This window comes from Peromyscus eremicus, chromosome 5 (genome assembly GCF_949786415.1).
Source record: "Peromyscus eremicus chromosome 5, PerEre_H2_v1, whole genome shotgun sequence".
Lineage (NCBI taxonomy): Eukaryota > Metazoa > Chordata > Mammalia > Rodentia > Cricetidae > Peromyscus > Peromyscus eremicus.
The window spans coordinates 18,873,111-18,888,720 of NC_081420.1; the positions used below are offsets into that span (position 1 = coordinate 18,873,111).

The window sequence follows — 15,610 nt, forward strand, 5'->3', positions numbered from 1 at the left end:
GAAGCTGACAGGGCAACAGCTGAACAGAATAAAGTTAGGCGGGAGAGCCAGCCCAGGAGAATGCTGGGAGGAAGAAGAGTGGAGTCTGGAGTCACCAGGAGATACAGAGGGAGCAAGACATGCTAGAGGACAGATAAAGCCACCAGCCACATAGAAATACATAGATTATAAATTGAAAGAACTAGTTAGTAATACACCTGAGCTATTGGCCGAGCATTTGCAATTAATATATTAGACTCTGAGTGACTTGAGAGCAGCTGTGAGACAGGAAAACTCCGCCTAAGTCTGATCACAAAAGTGTATGGCAATATATGCAATGGCACTCTAAACAACTCACAGGAAAATTCTAGTAGGTTACCGCTGGTATCATACAACTCATAAATTATAAAATTTGTCTTTCAGCCTGAGGAGATGGCTCAGTAAATATACATATATACTTGCTGCCTGAATTTGATCCCAGGACCCATGCTGGTAGAGAGCAAGAATCAAAACCCCACAAGTTGTTTTCTAATCTTAGTTTGAGAGCCAACTGGTACCCTGATTGAATGAATTTAATTAAAAACAAAAGCTGTCATTCTTATTATATAAATGAGGGGATAGACAATTATTTCCTATCTTCTTTCCCAAATAGGATGTAAACAAGCCAGGCTCTAGGAGTGTAGAATAAAAAAAATGATTTCCAAATAGCCCTGTTCAACCATCTGAGTCAAGCAGCATGTGCTGTGATGACTTCCTAGACTAAGGTCTGTCTCTCTTGGAAACTGCCCTTAGTGCATCTTCACCCAGCTGTTGGCCAACTGATTCCTAATATAGCAAATTCCTTCTCTGGAAGCCTGCATTATACTGCAGAAAAACAAGGGATTCGGCATTCAGAGTAATGGGTACCATTTCCCTCACAAGATGACAGAGCACCTTCCAAACTTTTCCCAGTGGCCTCTGTACAGATGTAGGGTTCATACAAACACAAATACAGAAATTATGATGGAATGCGCTTCACAAAAGGGACCTTTCTCTCCAAAAACTACTCCAATTTCGTTCAATAAAGTTCAATCACCAATACCATTGGGGTGTGTGTCTCTCTCTCCCCTCTCCTTCCTCTCCTCTTTTCCTCTCCTCTTTTCTCTCCCTCTTTTCTCTCCTCTCCCCCCTCTCTCCCCCTCCCCCCTCTCTCCCCCCTCCCCCTCTCTCTCCCTCCCCCTCTCTCCCCCCTCCCCCTCTCTCTCCCCCTCTCCCCCTCCCCCTCTCTCTCCCCCTCTCCCCTCTCTCTCCCCTCTCCCCCTCTCCCCCTCTCTCTCCCCTCTCCCCCTCTCTCTCTCCTCTCCCCCTCTCTCCCCTCTCCCCCTCTCTCTCTCCTCTCCCCCCTCTCTCTCTCCTCTCCCTCTCCTCTCCCTCTCCTCTCCTCTCTTCTCTTCTCTTCCTCCCTCCCCTCCCCTCCCCTTCTCTCTCTCTCTCCTCTCTCTCTCTCTCTCTCTCTCTCTCTCTCTCTCTCTCTCTCTCTTCTCTCTCTCTCTCTCTCTCTCTCAATGTGAACAGAGTAGACAAACCACACCACACAGTAGCTACGATGGTGTTCATTCAGCCTGAGGAGCTCCTAGCCCGCAAAACGATTATCATAAGCTGAGAAGTGAAAATAATGAAACTCGATTTTGCCAACTTCCAGTTGCTATAGACCATCAAGCCTAAACTTGAAGCTATGATTTACGCAAAGCCCTTTCAGATTCCCAGAGACACTAAACAGTTTCCTGCATGCAGGGCACAGGCAACAGGGACTTGAGAGCAACCCACCGTATGAAATCCATGCTAGCAATGAGAGAATCCCAAAGAAACACTGAGACACGAGGGAGAACGACAGTACTCTGGAACATACCCTGAAGCCGGCCTGCCGCCTGTCAGTGAGTCTGTTTTACCTTCCTGTAGGGCAGACCTGGTCAGAGGCCAGCTGGCCTGAAGCCTGGCCAAACCTCAGGTTCAAGGTCATGGGACAACTATAAGGATTCCCCCTTCTCTGATCAAGAACTCCCAAGTTTCTGATTTCATCAGTACTAGCAGATAAACTATCCTAGCAAACAAATCACTATGTCAGCAGAAGGGAGACACTAGTAGAATATAGGCTCTCAGGCTAGAGTGACTTGGAGAAAGCAGAAGGCAGGTAGAGTATCCACAGAAGCCAGCAAAAAGGCTGAATTCCACTTTGATAGTTCTATGCTCAGAAACTGAGATGGAACACCTCACAAAAGAGAACTGAAAAAACAATGTGGTACCACTAAGACTGTTTTCCCATTTTTCTCAATAAACTTGCTATTAGCAACCACCATGCTCAATTGCAATTGGGTAATTAATTACTTTCTTGCAGGCAATGACCTCTCATTATGTTACCTTTAAATCACCCCAGACTTTTGCACTAGCCCTTTTTACAATTCTCATCCTCAATACTCAAGGCCAGTGATACAACAATGTATACCTTCCAGGTAGGGACAGGCATTGTCTGCATATAAAACTCCACTGGTGAGCTTTCTATCTAGTGAGAATCCTTTTAAACTACCCAGATATCAATCTAATCCTCTGACCCTCTCTGGCACCTCTGTAAACTCGGTGTAAAACAGCAAATAAATGTCCTTGGACAGCTGCCTCTCAGGCAGTTATTAGAACCCATTTCACACCCACTAGCTCTAGTTTAATCCTTAGCAACTACAACTACAGAAACCGTAATACCCACTTTATAAATGAGCAAACAGGCTAAATGGGGCATAAATCAACAACCTAGGACCCAAGTACCCTTAGAGGGAGAGCTGTGCATTGCCCCCTCACAGGCCTCAGGCTGCTGTGGCCTGGGTCTGGTAGAGTCAGGCCACCCCTGGACTGCTGATACAATTCCCCTCCCATACCTCCCAAGACTCCCTTCACTGGGCAGAGCTGGAGGCTGCACTGTGACAGCCATAAGAATGAACTGTGTGCTGTGTATGTTTCATGAGTCCCCATTGGGAACCCCCTCGTTTGCAATGCCCCATAAAAAGAAAAATGTAAATAAGAGAATCATTTAACCTGCCATTGCTCTGCTGCATTAAGCTCTTTTTAAATCTCTTCATAATTATGGTCAGAACAAAGAGACAAAGACAGAACTCATTAAGAATAACGAGATTGGTGACAGGAAATTCAGCAATGGTACCGAGTTGCTGCTCACAGCATACATATGAGGCTGAGGCTCTCTTCATCACGTGCACCCTTGGAAGACACTAATTATGCCTCTGGCAAGAAACATGTGCTCCCCTTCAAAGCAGCTATTTAGAGATAAATGCACAGCAGGTGAACATTTCAGGTCCTGCTTCAATGTTCATTCCACCCTGCTTCCTTAAGAAGTTCTAGGGTGTGGCATTAATTTGGGGGGAGCAAGAAGACCTGCTAGTTTGGCAGACAGTCTCATGGTGCACTGAAACTTACCAACCCAAATTACTAGGTGGTACGTACATTAACTACAGCAAGCCTATACTGATAACATCTCTAGCCACAAGGTCTTTGTTTATACTAAAGGGAGAGAGGTCTTTGGCTCTAGTGTCATCATTGATGGTTAACAAATAAGGTTTAAAGAAATCTAACCATTGTCTTTCCTGTGGCCCAGGAAATACATGTGGAAATACATGAAATCTGTAGAAATGACTCAAGTCTGTGGCCAAAAATATCCCTTCCATGCATTTCACTTATTGCAAGACTTCCCTATAAAAAAATTAACTTACCAAATGTTGGGGGCTGGAGACATGGCTATGTACTTCCTGTCCCCCCAGACCAATTTGGTGTCCACCACCCACAGGAGAGCAGCTAACATGACCTGCAACTCCGTTCTAAGAGAATACAGAAGGGTGTCTATTCTTTGAGGGTACCTGAGTGTGCCATAGCACACAGGTGCACACACATGCACAGAGGGAGGACGATTGGGAATTTTTAATAAGATTAAAAAAAAAAGAAGAAGAAGAAGAGCAATTTCTCTCCTACTGTCATTTTTCAAAAGGGAAGAAAAAGAAAGCAAGCAAGCAAGCAGACTAAGAACAATAAAAAGGTTTCCAAAATGCTGACTGCCTCAAAAGGCTCCATATCTCATAGCTGTTGATAACAGACATATCGCAATGGGAATCTGGAATTAGACAAATTCCATGACTTCCACAAAACTGAACACAGAAAGTATAGCTATCTTTCCAAACCAAATGGGAACACTTTCATGACCCATTAAAAAATTTAACAACTTTTGTAACTTGAAATTCAATTATTAAAGAAGCATTACAAGGGTCATCTACAAAGCCCCTATACACTTCAAAATGCAAGTTTTCCATACCCAACGCCATTACATTATAACACTTGGGCCTACCAAGGATCCAGGACAGACAAAGTATGACATTTATCCTCTAGGGTTTATGCAGTAAGACAAGGAAACTTATGAGAGGGTCTAAACAAAGACAAACAAAAGACTAAGGAGGCTCACTTTTAATAGCTAGAATCTAAAGAAAACCAGTAAGAAAAATAGGAAAGGAATATTGCTGTGGGATGGTCTGTATGCCAAATGTGTTGCTGATTGGTCAATAAATAAATCACTGATGGGCCAGTGGCCAGGCAGGAAGTATAGGCGGGACTAACAGAGAGGAGAATTGCGAGAACAGGAAGCTGGGTGAGAGAGACACTGCCAGCTGCCACCATGACAAGCCGCATGTGAAGATTCGGTAAGCCACGAGCCACGTGGCAAGGTATAGATTAATGGAAATGGATTAATTTAAGCTGTAAGAACAGTTAGCAAGAAGCCTGCCACGGCCATACAGTTTGTAACCAATATAAGCCTCTGTGTTTATTTGGTTGGGTCTGAGTGGCTGTGGGACTGGCGGGTGTCAGAGATTTGTCCTGACTGTGGGCCAGTCAGGAAAACTCTAGCTACAGAGTATAATAAGAATCCACATGGTACACCAGCTAAGAAAAAGCAACGTGTTTTTGTTGCGTGGTTCTTTAAGTAGAGAATAAACTCACTGGTCCAGGCTTCATTTATTTAGAACTTTGCTGAAAAGGTAACTGGACATATAAGAAAGCAATTTTCTTATGTCTGAATACTGAAATTTCAAGGCTGTGTACTTGGTAAAATTTTCTCCAGGTATTATTACATACCCCGCTCCAAACTACCCAGAATAGAGGGGACAAGATTTTTAAAATAACGTACATATAGAAAAACGTGGTACATACAGATACACAGTTTCTGTTCTACTTACTCAGACAGTCCTTGATTCTTGCCCATCTGCAACACCTAATTGTAGTCATTCTTGTTAAGATTCACATAACTAACCTCTATGATGGCAAAGCGAATTTCTGTTATCTTAAAAACCAAAAACATTTTCCTAGCTGGTCGTGGTAGCTCATATCTTTAATCTCAGAAAAAAGGGGGGGGGGGGGGATTTCTGAGACTTTGAGTCAGGTCTAGATAGCATCATCAATTCCAGGTCACTCAGACCTACATAGTAAGACACTAACAAAAACACAAAAAGTGAGACTGAAGAAATGGGTCAGGGGTTAAGAACACTGGCTACTCTTGCAGAGGACCTGGGTTCAAGTCCCACCACCCAGATAGTAGCTTCCAACCATCTGTAACTCCAATCCCAGGGAACTCACAACTTCTGACTGGCTCAAGCACTGCACACGTGTGGCGCAAAGGCATGTATGGGAGCAAAACACCCAAACACACCCACACACACATAGAGAAAAATAAGCAAAAAACTGCAAGACCGGGAATGGTGCCACATCTTTTAACTCCAGAATTCCTGAAGGTGGTGGCAGGCAGATCTCTATAAATTCAACACCAGGCTCATATTCACAGAGTCCAGCTAGGGTTACATAGTGAAAGTCTATCTTTAAAAAAGAACCAAAATGAGCCCTCAAATCAAACAGGGTAATGAGATATGAGGACAACACAGTGATGTCATCTGTACTGCAAGCTTACCTCGAAGGCAGAGAAAGGTAAGAAAGTCTTCTGTCTTAGGCTTCCTTTTAGAGAGGTCAGAAATTTGAGTAGCTGGCGGGGGTAGCAAAGGCTCCACTATCTTCACTGGAGTTGTGCTGGGACTATTCGGCTGAGATTGAGCAAACTTCCTTTGTGCTTGCAGCCTGGGCCTGCAACAGCAAAAGAAAACTAAATTAAGCAGAGACTGGAGGGCATAGTCCTATATGCAGCAATAAAACCATGATATAGGAAGAAAGAAAAGATAAAGTCTCAAGCAAACTCTTAGCAATTAAGGCTCTACATCTCTCTCATAAACCACAGCCTGCTTTACGATGCAGTAAATATGTCTAAGGAGCTATTGTTTTATGTGTACGTATAAAGTGTGTGTACACTAGGAATTTGTACAGTACAATGCTAGCAAGGACCCCATAGAGACTGTTTCAAAAACAAGAAAAACATTGGATCACAAGGAATCAGTGGCTCTAATTACCCCAGGTCACACACTGAATAGCACCCTAGCTTTCCATCCACTATTTCACAAGTACACACACAATTTCCTCCCCTTGCTGTGCCCTGATACCTAGTTCACATTTCTCTGTCTCAAAGGAACTTGTGTAACTCACCTCTACCATCCTGAATTTAGTCACAGCTGGGGAACAGAGACCAGCTGCAGCATGAACTTTACCAGGCAGCAGTGGCCAGTGAGATCGCTCAGTGGGTAAAGGTGCATCCTCACTGGTACATAAAGGTGCATGAGTATGTGCATACATAAATCAAAAGATTGTAAATTGTTCCAAGAACAGCTCCAGGCTAGTATTCCTACCTGGTATTTAGGATAAAGGATAAATGATCAAAGCTTCGGTGTTTTGAGGGGTGTTAATAAGCTTCCTCTGGTTGTATAGAAAAACAGAGAGGAAAAAAGAGTAAAGCCATGTAAGCAAGAGTAGGTAACACTCCAAACCTGGTATTTTTGACACAGAAGTAAGAAGAATACTAACTTTTAAAAGGCACTGGGTGGTTTGTACCTCAAAAGTCACCTGAGAGATCTCAGCCATCCTAAAAAGTAATGCAGAAGACAAGACTTCCATAATTGTCCTTGAGGACCGGGAGGATACCACATTGCTGCCACAGGTACACAATTCTTCATTCCTTTATTTAGGAGGCAGTTGGCAAGCATAAAAGAATGAATGTTCTTAGGGGGCTACTTGGATGTAGGAGACTGTCAGATGCAGATCCAGGAGGCAATAAGGAACGAGGACCCAAAGCTCTGCTCCAGGTGAAGAAGGGTCTGGTCAACCCACTGGAACTGTATCCAAAAAAGATATTGGTTCTACCAAGAATTATCTAATATCCATGTGGTCACTACTGTCATAACTAGAAGTAACTGGGCCATGTGGCTGCTCATCATCAGCATCCAACAAGAGAGCCAGATAAAGTGTGGGTATGACTCTTCTGGTGTCATGTGCCACACAACCACTCAAAGACACAGTCTAGTAGACCAAGGAAGAGGTTCCTGTCATGAATCACATGGGCTGACAGCCCTACAATTTAAAGTGTACTTCTTGATAAAGCCACATGAACTTCAGTGAAGAGACAATCTATTTCTCCCTTCCCCTCCCATTCTTGAAATTACATGCAACACACTGGGTCTCCAATTTCCCTTTTATTTGGCATTAGGTAGTACTGCCAACAGCCAGGTGAAATTTGTTTCCCCTTGAGGCCAAGCATAATATAAATCCAAAATGCTCACAGGAAGAAGACTGAACCGGACAAGTTCAAACAATGGAGGGAGGACAGGGAGATGGTTCAGTCAGGGTTTGCTGCACAAACATGAGGACCTGAGTCTAAGCCAAAGTATCCATGTTTAAAAAAAAAAAAAAAAAGTGTACTGAGGGCTAGGACTCCAGTGTACAATCACAATCCCAGCACTCGGGAGGCAGAGACATAAGAATACCTGGGGCTCTTGTCCTCCCAGTTTAACTCAGTGGGCGCGCACCCACCCCAAATTCTTTTAAAAAGTCTTTGAGGGCATTTTTTTTTCTTTAAAAATAAAATAAAATCAGCCATGTGGTGGTGGCGCACACCTTTAATCCCAGCACTCGGGAGGCAGAGACAGGTGGGCCTCTGTGAGTTCTAGGCCAGCCTGGTCTACAGAGTTCCAGGACAGGCTCCAAAGCTACACAAAGAAACCCTGTCTCAAAAAAACAAAACAAACAAACAAAAAGTATTACAGCATTTTTTTTTAAAGATTTATTTATTTATTATGTATACAGAAGAGGGTGCCAGATCTCATTACAGATGGTTGTGAGCCACCATGTGGTTGCTGGGAATTGAACTCAGGACCTCTGGAAGAACAGTCAGTGCTCTTAACCTCTGAGCCATCTCTCCAGCCCTACAGCATTTTTTATGTGAATAAATATGTATTGAATTGGGGAGGCAGCTCTCAATGCTTCTTGGCCCTGCTTATGTTCAGATCCAAAGAACAGTAAATAAATAAATCAGCAGCTATTATTTTGAAAGTTAACAAATTGAGAAAAGGCTCATGAATAAAATCCACGGGTGAGTACAAAAGGTACATATGGATTTCCTACCTCTTCCCTGTCCTTTCTCAAAGATAGATTTGAAAGCTTACTGGGTAGTTTTCCATAAGGAGCCTCACATGAGCATGGGAGTCCTCTTTTTAGGTTTCCTCGGCCATCTACAGTACATGATTACCTTACTCTTTATGTGTGACCATCTATTTCTAGGGCAATACACACTAGAGCAAAATAGCCAATCCTAAGTTGACTGAACTCCAATGAAACTTCTAACAGTCTCCAAACCAAAGTGTGTGCACACAATGAGGGAAGGGAAACCATACCGTTCAGGCTATGCAGAGCTGGTACCTTGTTAAGAGATGTGCAAACCAAAACATTTTAGTAGTCAGTTTTCCAATATTAAACTTGTAATCTGTTAAATCCAATTATTTAGATTACATCCTGACTCCAAGCAAAGGGTAAGGAAGGTAGGAGGGAAGATAAGATCCATTCATCAAAAATGAGACACAGCACCTGGCAAATGCAAAATGACCAGCATGGCTCCATCTTTATGGGAGCTGACCCTGACACATTGCCAACCTGCTGAAAGGCCTATTCAAATAGGGGGGAAAAAATCCTGTGTTTCCATCCTCAAAATAATTACCCACTCTATTCTACCCCAAGACATACACATACACTACAAACCTGGCAGCTGCTCAAAGAAACAAGAGTGTGCTAATGTGTGAGCATGAGAGATTTGGGGACAGGAAATACCATCTACTGGGGCAAGCTGCCCACCAAATTCAAATGCTAGTGCAGTGGCGGGCAAAACACACAGTGTAGTGGGTAGCCATTCCAGCTTTTATCTGGAAGTTCCAACCCCCATTGAGGCTTCAGTAACTGTCACGCCTACAAAGCGGGGCCAAGAGAGGACCCTGAAGACCCGAGATCCAGATGAGCCAGCTCTGGGTTCCTGGACCCTGGACGGTGGAGGCTGACCGAGCAGAGCTCCAGGGAACACCGCTGGACTGCGATACACCTTCCCCAGACCCTGCGACCTACCTATCCCTTCATTTGTAAGTTACGCCACTAATAAACTTTCCTTTTAACTATGTGGAGTGGCCTTAGTAATAACACAGGATGGCTATAAATGTCCTTTGTGGTACAGAAAATATAAACATATCCTCCTCACATGAACTCAGAGGCCAGCAAACACCATCTCACCCACACTGTGCAACATAGCCACAGATGATAATCCATCGAATCCCTGTTGCCAAAACTGAATCAGCAGTTAAGAATACAACACAATGACAGAGGAGAGGTCACTTGGCTACAGAAAAGGTTTTGCTGCACAGAAGTCTTTTTGCTTTGCAATATTTCTTGAAATCTAGCCATACTGATTCACAGACTGAGGGCCTTGAACACTTTACATACAAAGGGATGAAATTGTTTATGAAAAACACAGGATATTAAATATCTGCAGCCTTTAACTTAATTAAATTATATAAAGGGCTATTCAGAATGAAAGGTTTACTATAGCTAGATTTGCCTTAGAGAACTTTCTGTTGGGAAATCCCCTCCCAATGATTCCTTAAGAGATTTGGCTTGGTCCAGCAGGCACCAGGAAAAGCTACAACCTGGGCTTTGGCTCAAGTAACTTCATTTTTAATCAATGTGAGCCTTGGTTTTCTCAAGGTATTAAAAATAAATAGGCCAAGCACAGCAGCTCATGCCTATAATCCCAATATTAAGGAGCTGGTGCAGGACTGTGAACTTCAGAGCAGCCTGGGCTACCCTGTCTCAAAAAATACTAAAAAACAAAAACAACAAAATAAACAAACAAACAAAAATAGCAACAGAGCGATATAGATTAGGTTCTGTTTCTAAGCAAGGCCTCTCTCCAGTAAAGAAAGGGGTAGTTCTAGCTGCTCACTCACCAGTGCCCGGTGCCTAAAGCTAAAGGTTTGTTTCCTGGCTGCCAATTGAGAGGTCAAACAACAAACCAGGGTCACAGAATACAGCAAGCATTCCAGAAAGCTGAGGAGTCAGAAAACAACGCACCTTTCAAGAAGGAAATCACAATTCTTAAACTTTTAAAATAATGGTGATAATCCCAATATCCTCCTTGTAAGGACTGAGTAGGTCTACTTATAAACACCTAGCCTCCTCGGGCACACTTTTATAAATACATGAGAGAGAGCAGAGAGGGGTCCTTCACTATTCTTAGAAAGAAATTGAGAAAAGACTGTCAAAAGTTACAAACTTAATACGTAAGAGCTAGGACAACTTCAAGTTAAATATTTACTGGCACAAAAAAATCTCAGGTCAGGTGATAGCAGCAAAGTAGTGAATCTTATAACCTGAAATGTCAAAGAACCAAACCTGCCTAGAATCACAAATGTCACTCACAATGAAGAAAAAAATGTAACAGAGTTCTTTGGGGTTCTAGAAAGCAACTATGCCAAGGGACATAGTTGCAACAAAGCCTTGTTTGTCAGTCACAATTGCCACAGGTCACTCAGTTTGTGTCAGTCTGTGTGTACCCTCTATGCAAAGCTGCATATCCCACCAACCAAAAGTGCAGAACCTCCTCATCACGATCCAACTTCAAAGGCAGCACTGACTTACAAGCATTCTTCTCAACAAAGCTAAAAATTTCATGAAAGTCCCAAGAGAATGAGCTAAACTTTAAGGGAAAAGAGAGCAAAACAGGGTAAGAGTCAAAAGAACAGCACATGGAAGGGTCTTTGGAGTTTAGACAGACCTGGCTAAAGAAACTCTTACTCTATTACGGGAGGTACAGGTGTTAGCAAATTATCCAAAGGACACTGTTTCAAAAGCCTAGCTGTGCCAGTTAAATGTTCATTTGCTTTTCTACTCACACTCGAGGTGGGATTGCCAATGTAGTTTTAAAAATATCATTTCAAAAACCCTAGCTAGTTTTTCAATTTAGGTTACTCAAAACCCAACTGCAAGCTGCCAAAAATCCCCTGGCAGCCATCTCCTGGCAAAGAGAATAGCTGAGAAGGAGAGGGAATGAATGACCTTGTGAGAATTATGTTTCCAGGGAAAAGAAAAGAGGAGGGAGAGGGGAGGGAAGGAGAGGGAGAGGAGAGGGGAGAGGAGGAGAGGGAAGGGGATGGGAGGGGATACTATAGTCTACCACACAACTCAGTTCATTCATTCTTTTTTGTCAATAGAATCCTAAAAGCCTGAATGAAAAGCCAATTGTACAGAAACTTCCCACATAAACATTCAAGATGTAATAGGTGAGATTCTAAAATCCAGTACAGGGCTGGGGTGGAACCAATGGTGAAACAGTACAGGAAGCCCTGGCCTCCAACTCAGCACTGCAAGTAACTGCAAAAATGGAATTGCACATAGCACATCCAGATGATGTTGCTCACAACACTAACTAGCCCCTCAGAAAGCAGAGCAGGCCAACACTTCTTTCATACTCTTCCTCTAAGTTCACTTTAATAGAAAGTTGATACGTGTGTGTGTGTGTGTGTGTGTGTGTGTGTGTGTACACATACACTTAAAAGGAAAAGAAAACACATCCCAGACATTTTCATTACCTACTGAAAATGTAGGCTGGCCACAAAGGACCAGTAGATGTCAATAGTGCATTTAAACTCTTTGCTAAAAAGGAATTCTAAATTAGAACAAGCATTGCCTGACACTGGCCACTTTTTAGGACCTTCAATAACATCTGGTACCAGAAAAATGACCTAGGTGCTGTTTAAGGAAAGCAGGAACATGAACACAGAAATATCTTATCCCACTAATTCCATTACAACTCAAGGTATCAGATAGTATTGAAAACAACAGAGACTATCACATTAAGAACCTTTTCCTTTTATTCTGCATGCATGTGTGTACATGTGAACATAGTGCCCATTAAGGCCAAAAAAAGGTTATTAAATCCCCCAGGAACTGAAGTTGTCAGCTGCCATATGGGCGCTGGGAATTGAACCAGGTTATACTGGAAAAGCAGTTAGTGCTATCAACTGCTGAGCCATCTCTCCAGACCTTATAGTCTTTTTTAAAAATGAATAAAATAAACACAGCCCACAGCTGAAATGCTGATATGCATGAAAGGAGGTGCCAATTTTAAGGAATAATCCTAAAGAATTTATTTAGGGACTTTGATAGCAGTTGTTTAATAGAAAATTACAAAGGTTTATTGTTTAGGCTAAGTACCAAGTTCCAAATACCAAAGTATCTAGGTACAAAATACCTAAGTAATCATCAAACAAATACTGTGGTTTTCTATTCTGCTACTTCCATGTAAAAAGATTCCTTACCGTTCACATGCCATCTCTTGCTACATTTGTAAAATGGGTCTGAATTGTATAACAAATGTCTCAAGATGAGAAGTGTGATTTTAATTGAAGAATCTGTCACAGCTCACTCATTCCAGCAATCCTCCTCAATCCCCTTACGATTTGGTTAGAGCACGAGACAGTCTCACACTAGGAAACGGGAGTTCTCCGTATACAGCAGACCCACCATCTCTAGTATGGAACCATGTCATTCATTGGCAGCTGGTACAACAATTCTAAGAGACATCAGTGCCATACGTATTTAAATAAAAATCAAAGGAAATGGCAGCATTTGGAAATGTAGGCAACATGGAAAGGTGATGTGAACAACCACCTTCACTGCTAAGAATGGCCAAAATTTCCACAGCCTTTATTCTTGCTAAGGTTTAGGTTGTATACAGGTCAGAAAGCAAAAACTTAACAGCATTGTTAGAAAAAACCAAAATGTGGAATGGGCTTTAGTGCAGGGCAGGGGTCAACTCAGGCACACTACTCACAATACTCTGTCTCCATCTTCCAGGCCCAGTCTGACTTTACATTACAGGACTTTTATCTGATTCCCTGTGTGTAAACTACAGTTGTGTCCCTGCACCCCATGCCATGGTGACATTCCAAAATACCCAGTGAATGTCAGAAGCCAGGGATTATGCTAAACCTTATGAAAACTACAATATTTCTTATGAAAACTACAATATTTCTCCTTGTACAACTTCAACAAGGTCAGCATACTAGGTGTTTCTTCCCGTTAGTCAAGACTAATCACTGGCATATTCAAAACTGCCACACCATCACACTCTTCTACTGTGAGGCCATTACAGGGAAAAATGAGAATTACTACAACACAGGCCTTGCAGTTTACAACTGAGGTAACAATAACTAATGCAGGTAGTGTATATGTATGGCTAAACTGGACAACGAACTGATACTAACAGAAAAATGCTGACAGCCCATACACGATATGGAATGGAAGCAGCATTTAAAACTCATGAATTGCGTAATTGTAGAATTTCCAGTATTTTGAAATCAGAAACTGACTCTATGGAAAGAAATGATATATAAAAAAGGACTACTACAGGCATAATAAAGGTCACATTTGTGGACAGCAGCAATATATTTGCAGAAAACAAGTAGAGAACAACCATGCCAACCTTGGGTAGCCACAGCTTCACTGACGGGTCTGGTAAGAATGTTTTCTGACTAAAACTCACATCAGAAATATGAAAAACTTCAGATGAAAACAAAATGACATTCTATGACACACAAATTGGGTGTCAAATATTATCTCAGCCATTGAACCATCAAGCTTCTAGTACAGATGTAGCTCGGCTGTTGAGATCATGATGCCTTAAAGCTCATTTTCCAGAGTCCTGTCTCTGTGTTGAGACACTAAGGCAATAGGTCCACCAGGTTTGTAAGGTCTTTAGCAAAGGCCAATCACAACAAACCCTATAGTGACACTAGAGTGTGACAAAAACATAACAAGCCCTCCTCTTCACCAGTGAAGTCACTGCTGTCATGTGCACGAACACAGTTATAATTTCTAACCTTTATTAAAGAAACATCTGCAAAAGACCAAATTCCTAAGCAGGGATCAAGATAAACAAACCACCCATGTCTTCAGCAAGTTTGAAGAGCTGGGAAACTTTCTGTTCAGCCCAGTTCTTAATACACCTTTACTTCAGCCCACTCCCGTGTGTGCAGACATGAAACAATAAAACCACAAAGCCAGTCTTCCTCTGTGCATCTTCAACTTCTAAGGAAGGCTGCAGCCCCAAAGATACCTGAGGTCCCCTCAACAGAAGCCCAGTCAATTTGGCTCTGCTTAAATACTCTCAGAGAAAAGAAGACATCTTTTAGCCCAGCCTCAAACACAGTTTTAATGAGTCCTTCAAAACGAGGATGAAAAACTTTTTGTGAAGCTTCCTATAAGCACTCGCTGGACTATCCCTCAGCTCCTGCATTAGCACCAACCACCCCAAATCTGAATAAACTACTCCAATGAAGATGAAAAGCATACTATGGGGAAAATACGCTTTGTAACTCTTTTCACACTGTTCTGCACAAGGCAGAAGGGAACTGGTAGTATTTTTCCCAGGAAGCCAAGGGAGAAAGAAAGGAAGGCCTGCAAGTAGGAACCCAGATGAAGCAGGTGGTGAGAAAAGCAAACACATTCCTCAACTGCCGTGCAAGGGACTACACACTTCTCTACCACCCAAGTCCCTGATGGACATTAAGTCCATTTTTTCTTACTGCTGGCCTTGGCAAAATTCTTCTGCCAGTAAAATGGTCAAGGTAGAATCTTCCTTAGAGAGATGGGGGAGGTGGGTTTTAGAGGAAGCTTAATTACTCTCCTCATTCTACAAGCCTAAATATGCCCTAATCTCTTTGATTTAGGAGGTATCCATCTTTAGCTATGTGTGTCAACAGGCTGCCAATCCCCACACACTCCTGGGAAGTGTGGAGATGGTTCCAGCTTCAGAAATTTGTAATTGAGCCTAGTGAAAGATCATTTCCAGCTGGGCACCTAAAAGCCCTCAGAAAGCAGCTAAGATGCTAACTCTGGTACTCTTGTGGGTCTTCTATGTTTTAATTCTACATAAGGACAGCTTCATAAATAACACTCATTATGGTTTTTAAACTTTATGGAAACTTTCTTCAAAAAATTAACTCAGGCCAGGCGGTGGTAGCAGACGCTCTTAATCCCAGCAAAGGCAGGCAATCTCAGAGTTCAAGGCAAAACGGTGTCTAAGCAATAAACAAATAAATGAATTCAAATTAAGTAGCTGGGTGTGGTGGTATATACC

At 42.5% G+C, this 15,610-nt stretch overlaps 1 protein-coding gene across 3 annotated transcripts in view; it reads right to left on the reverse strand.

Annotated features, from left to right (window-relative positions):
* Jarid2 (jumonji and AT-rich interaction domain containing 2) overlaps positions 1-15,610 on the reverse strand; it is a 186,656-nt gene that overhangs the window by 42,653 nt on the left and 128,393 nt on the right. For all 3 annotated transcript variants that reach the window (XM_059263106.1, XM_059263105.1, XM_059263107.1), the window contains one exon: positions 5,966-6,135. In XM_059263106.1, coding sequence (XP_059119089.1) covers positions 5,966-6,135 — 170 coding nt within the window. The remainder of the gene's footprint in view (positions 1-5,965; positions 6,136-15,610) is intronic.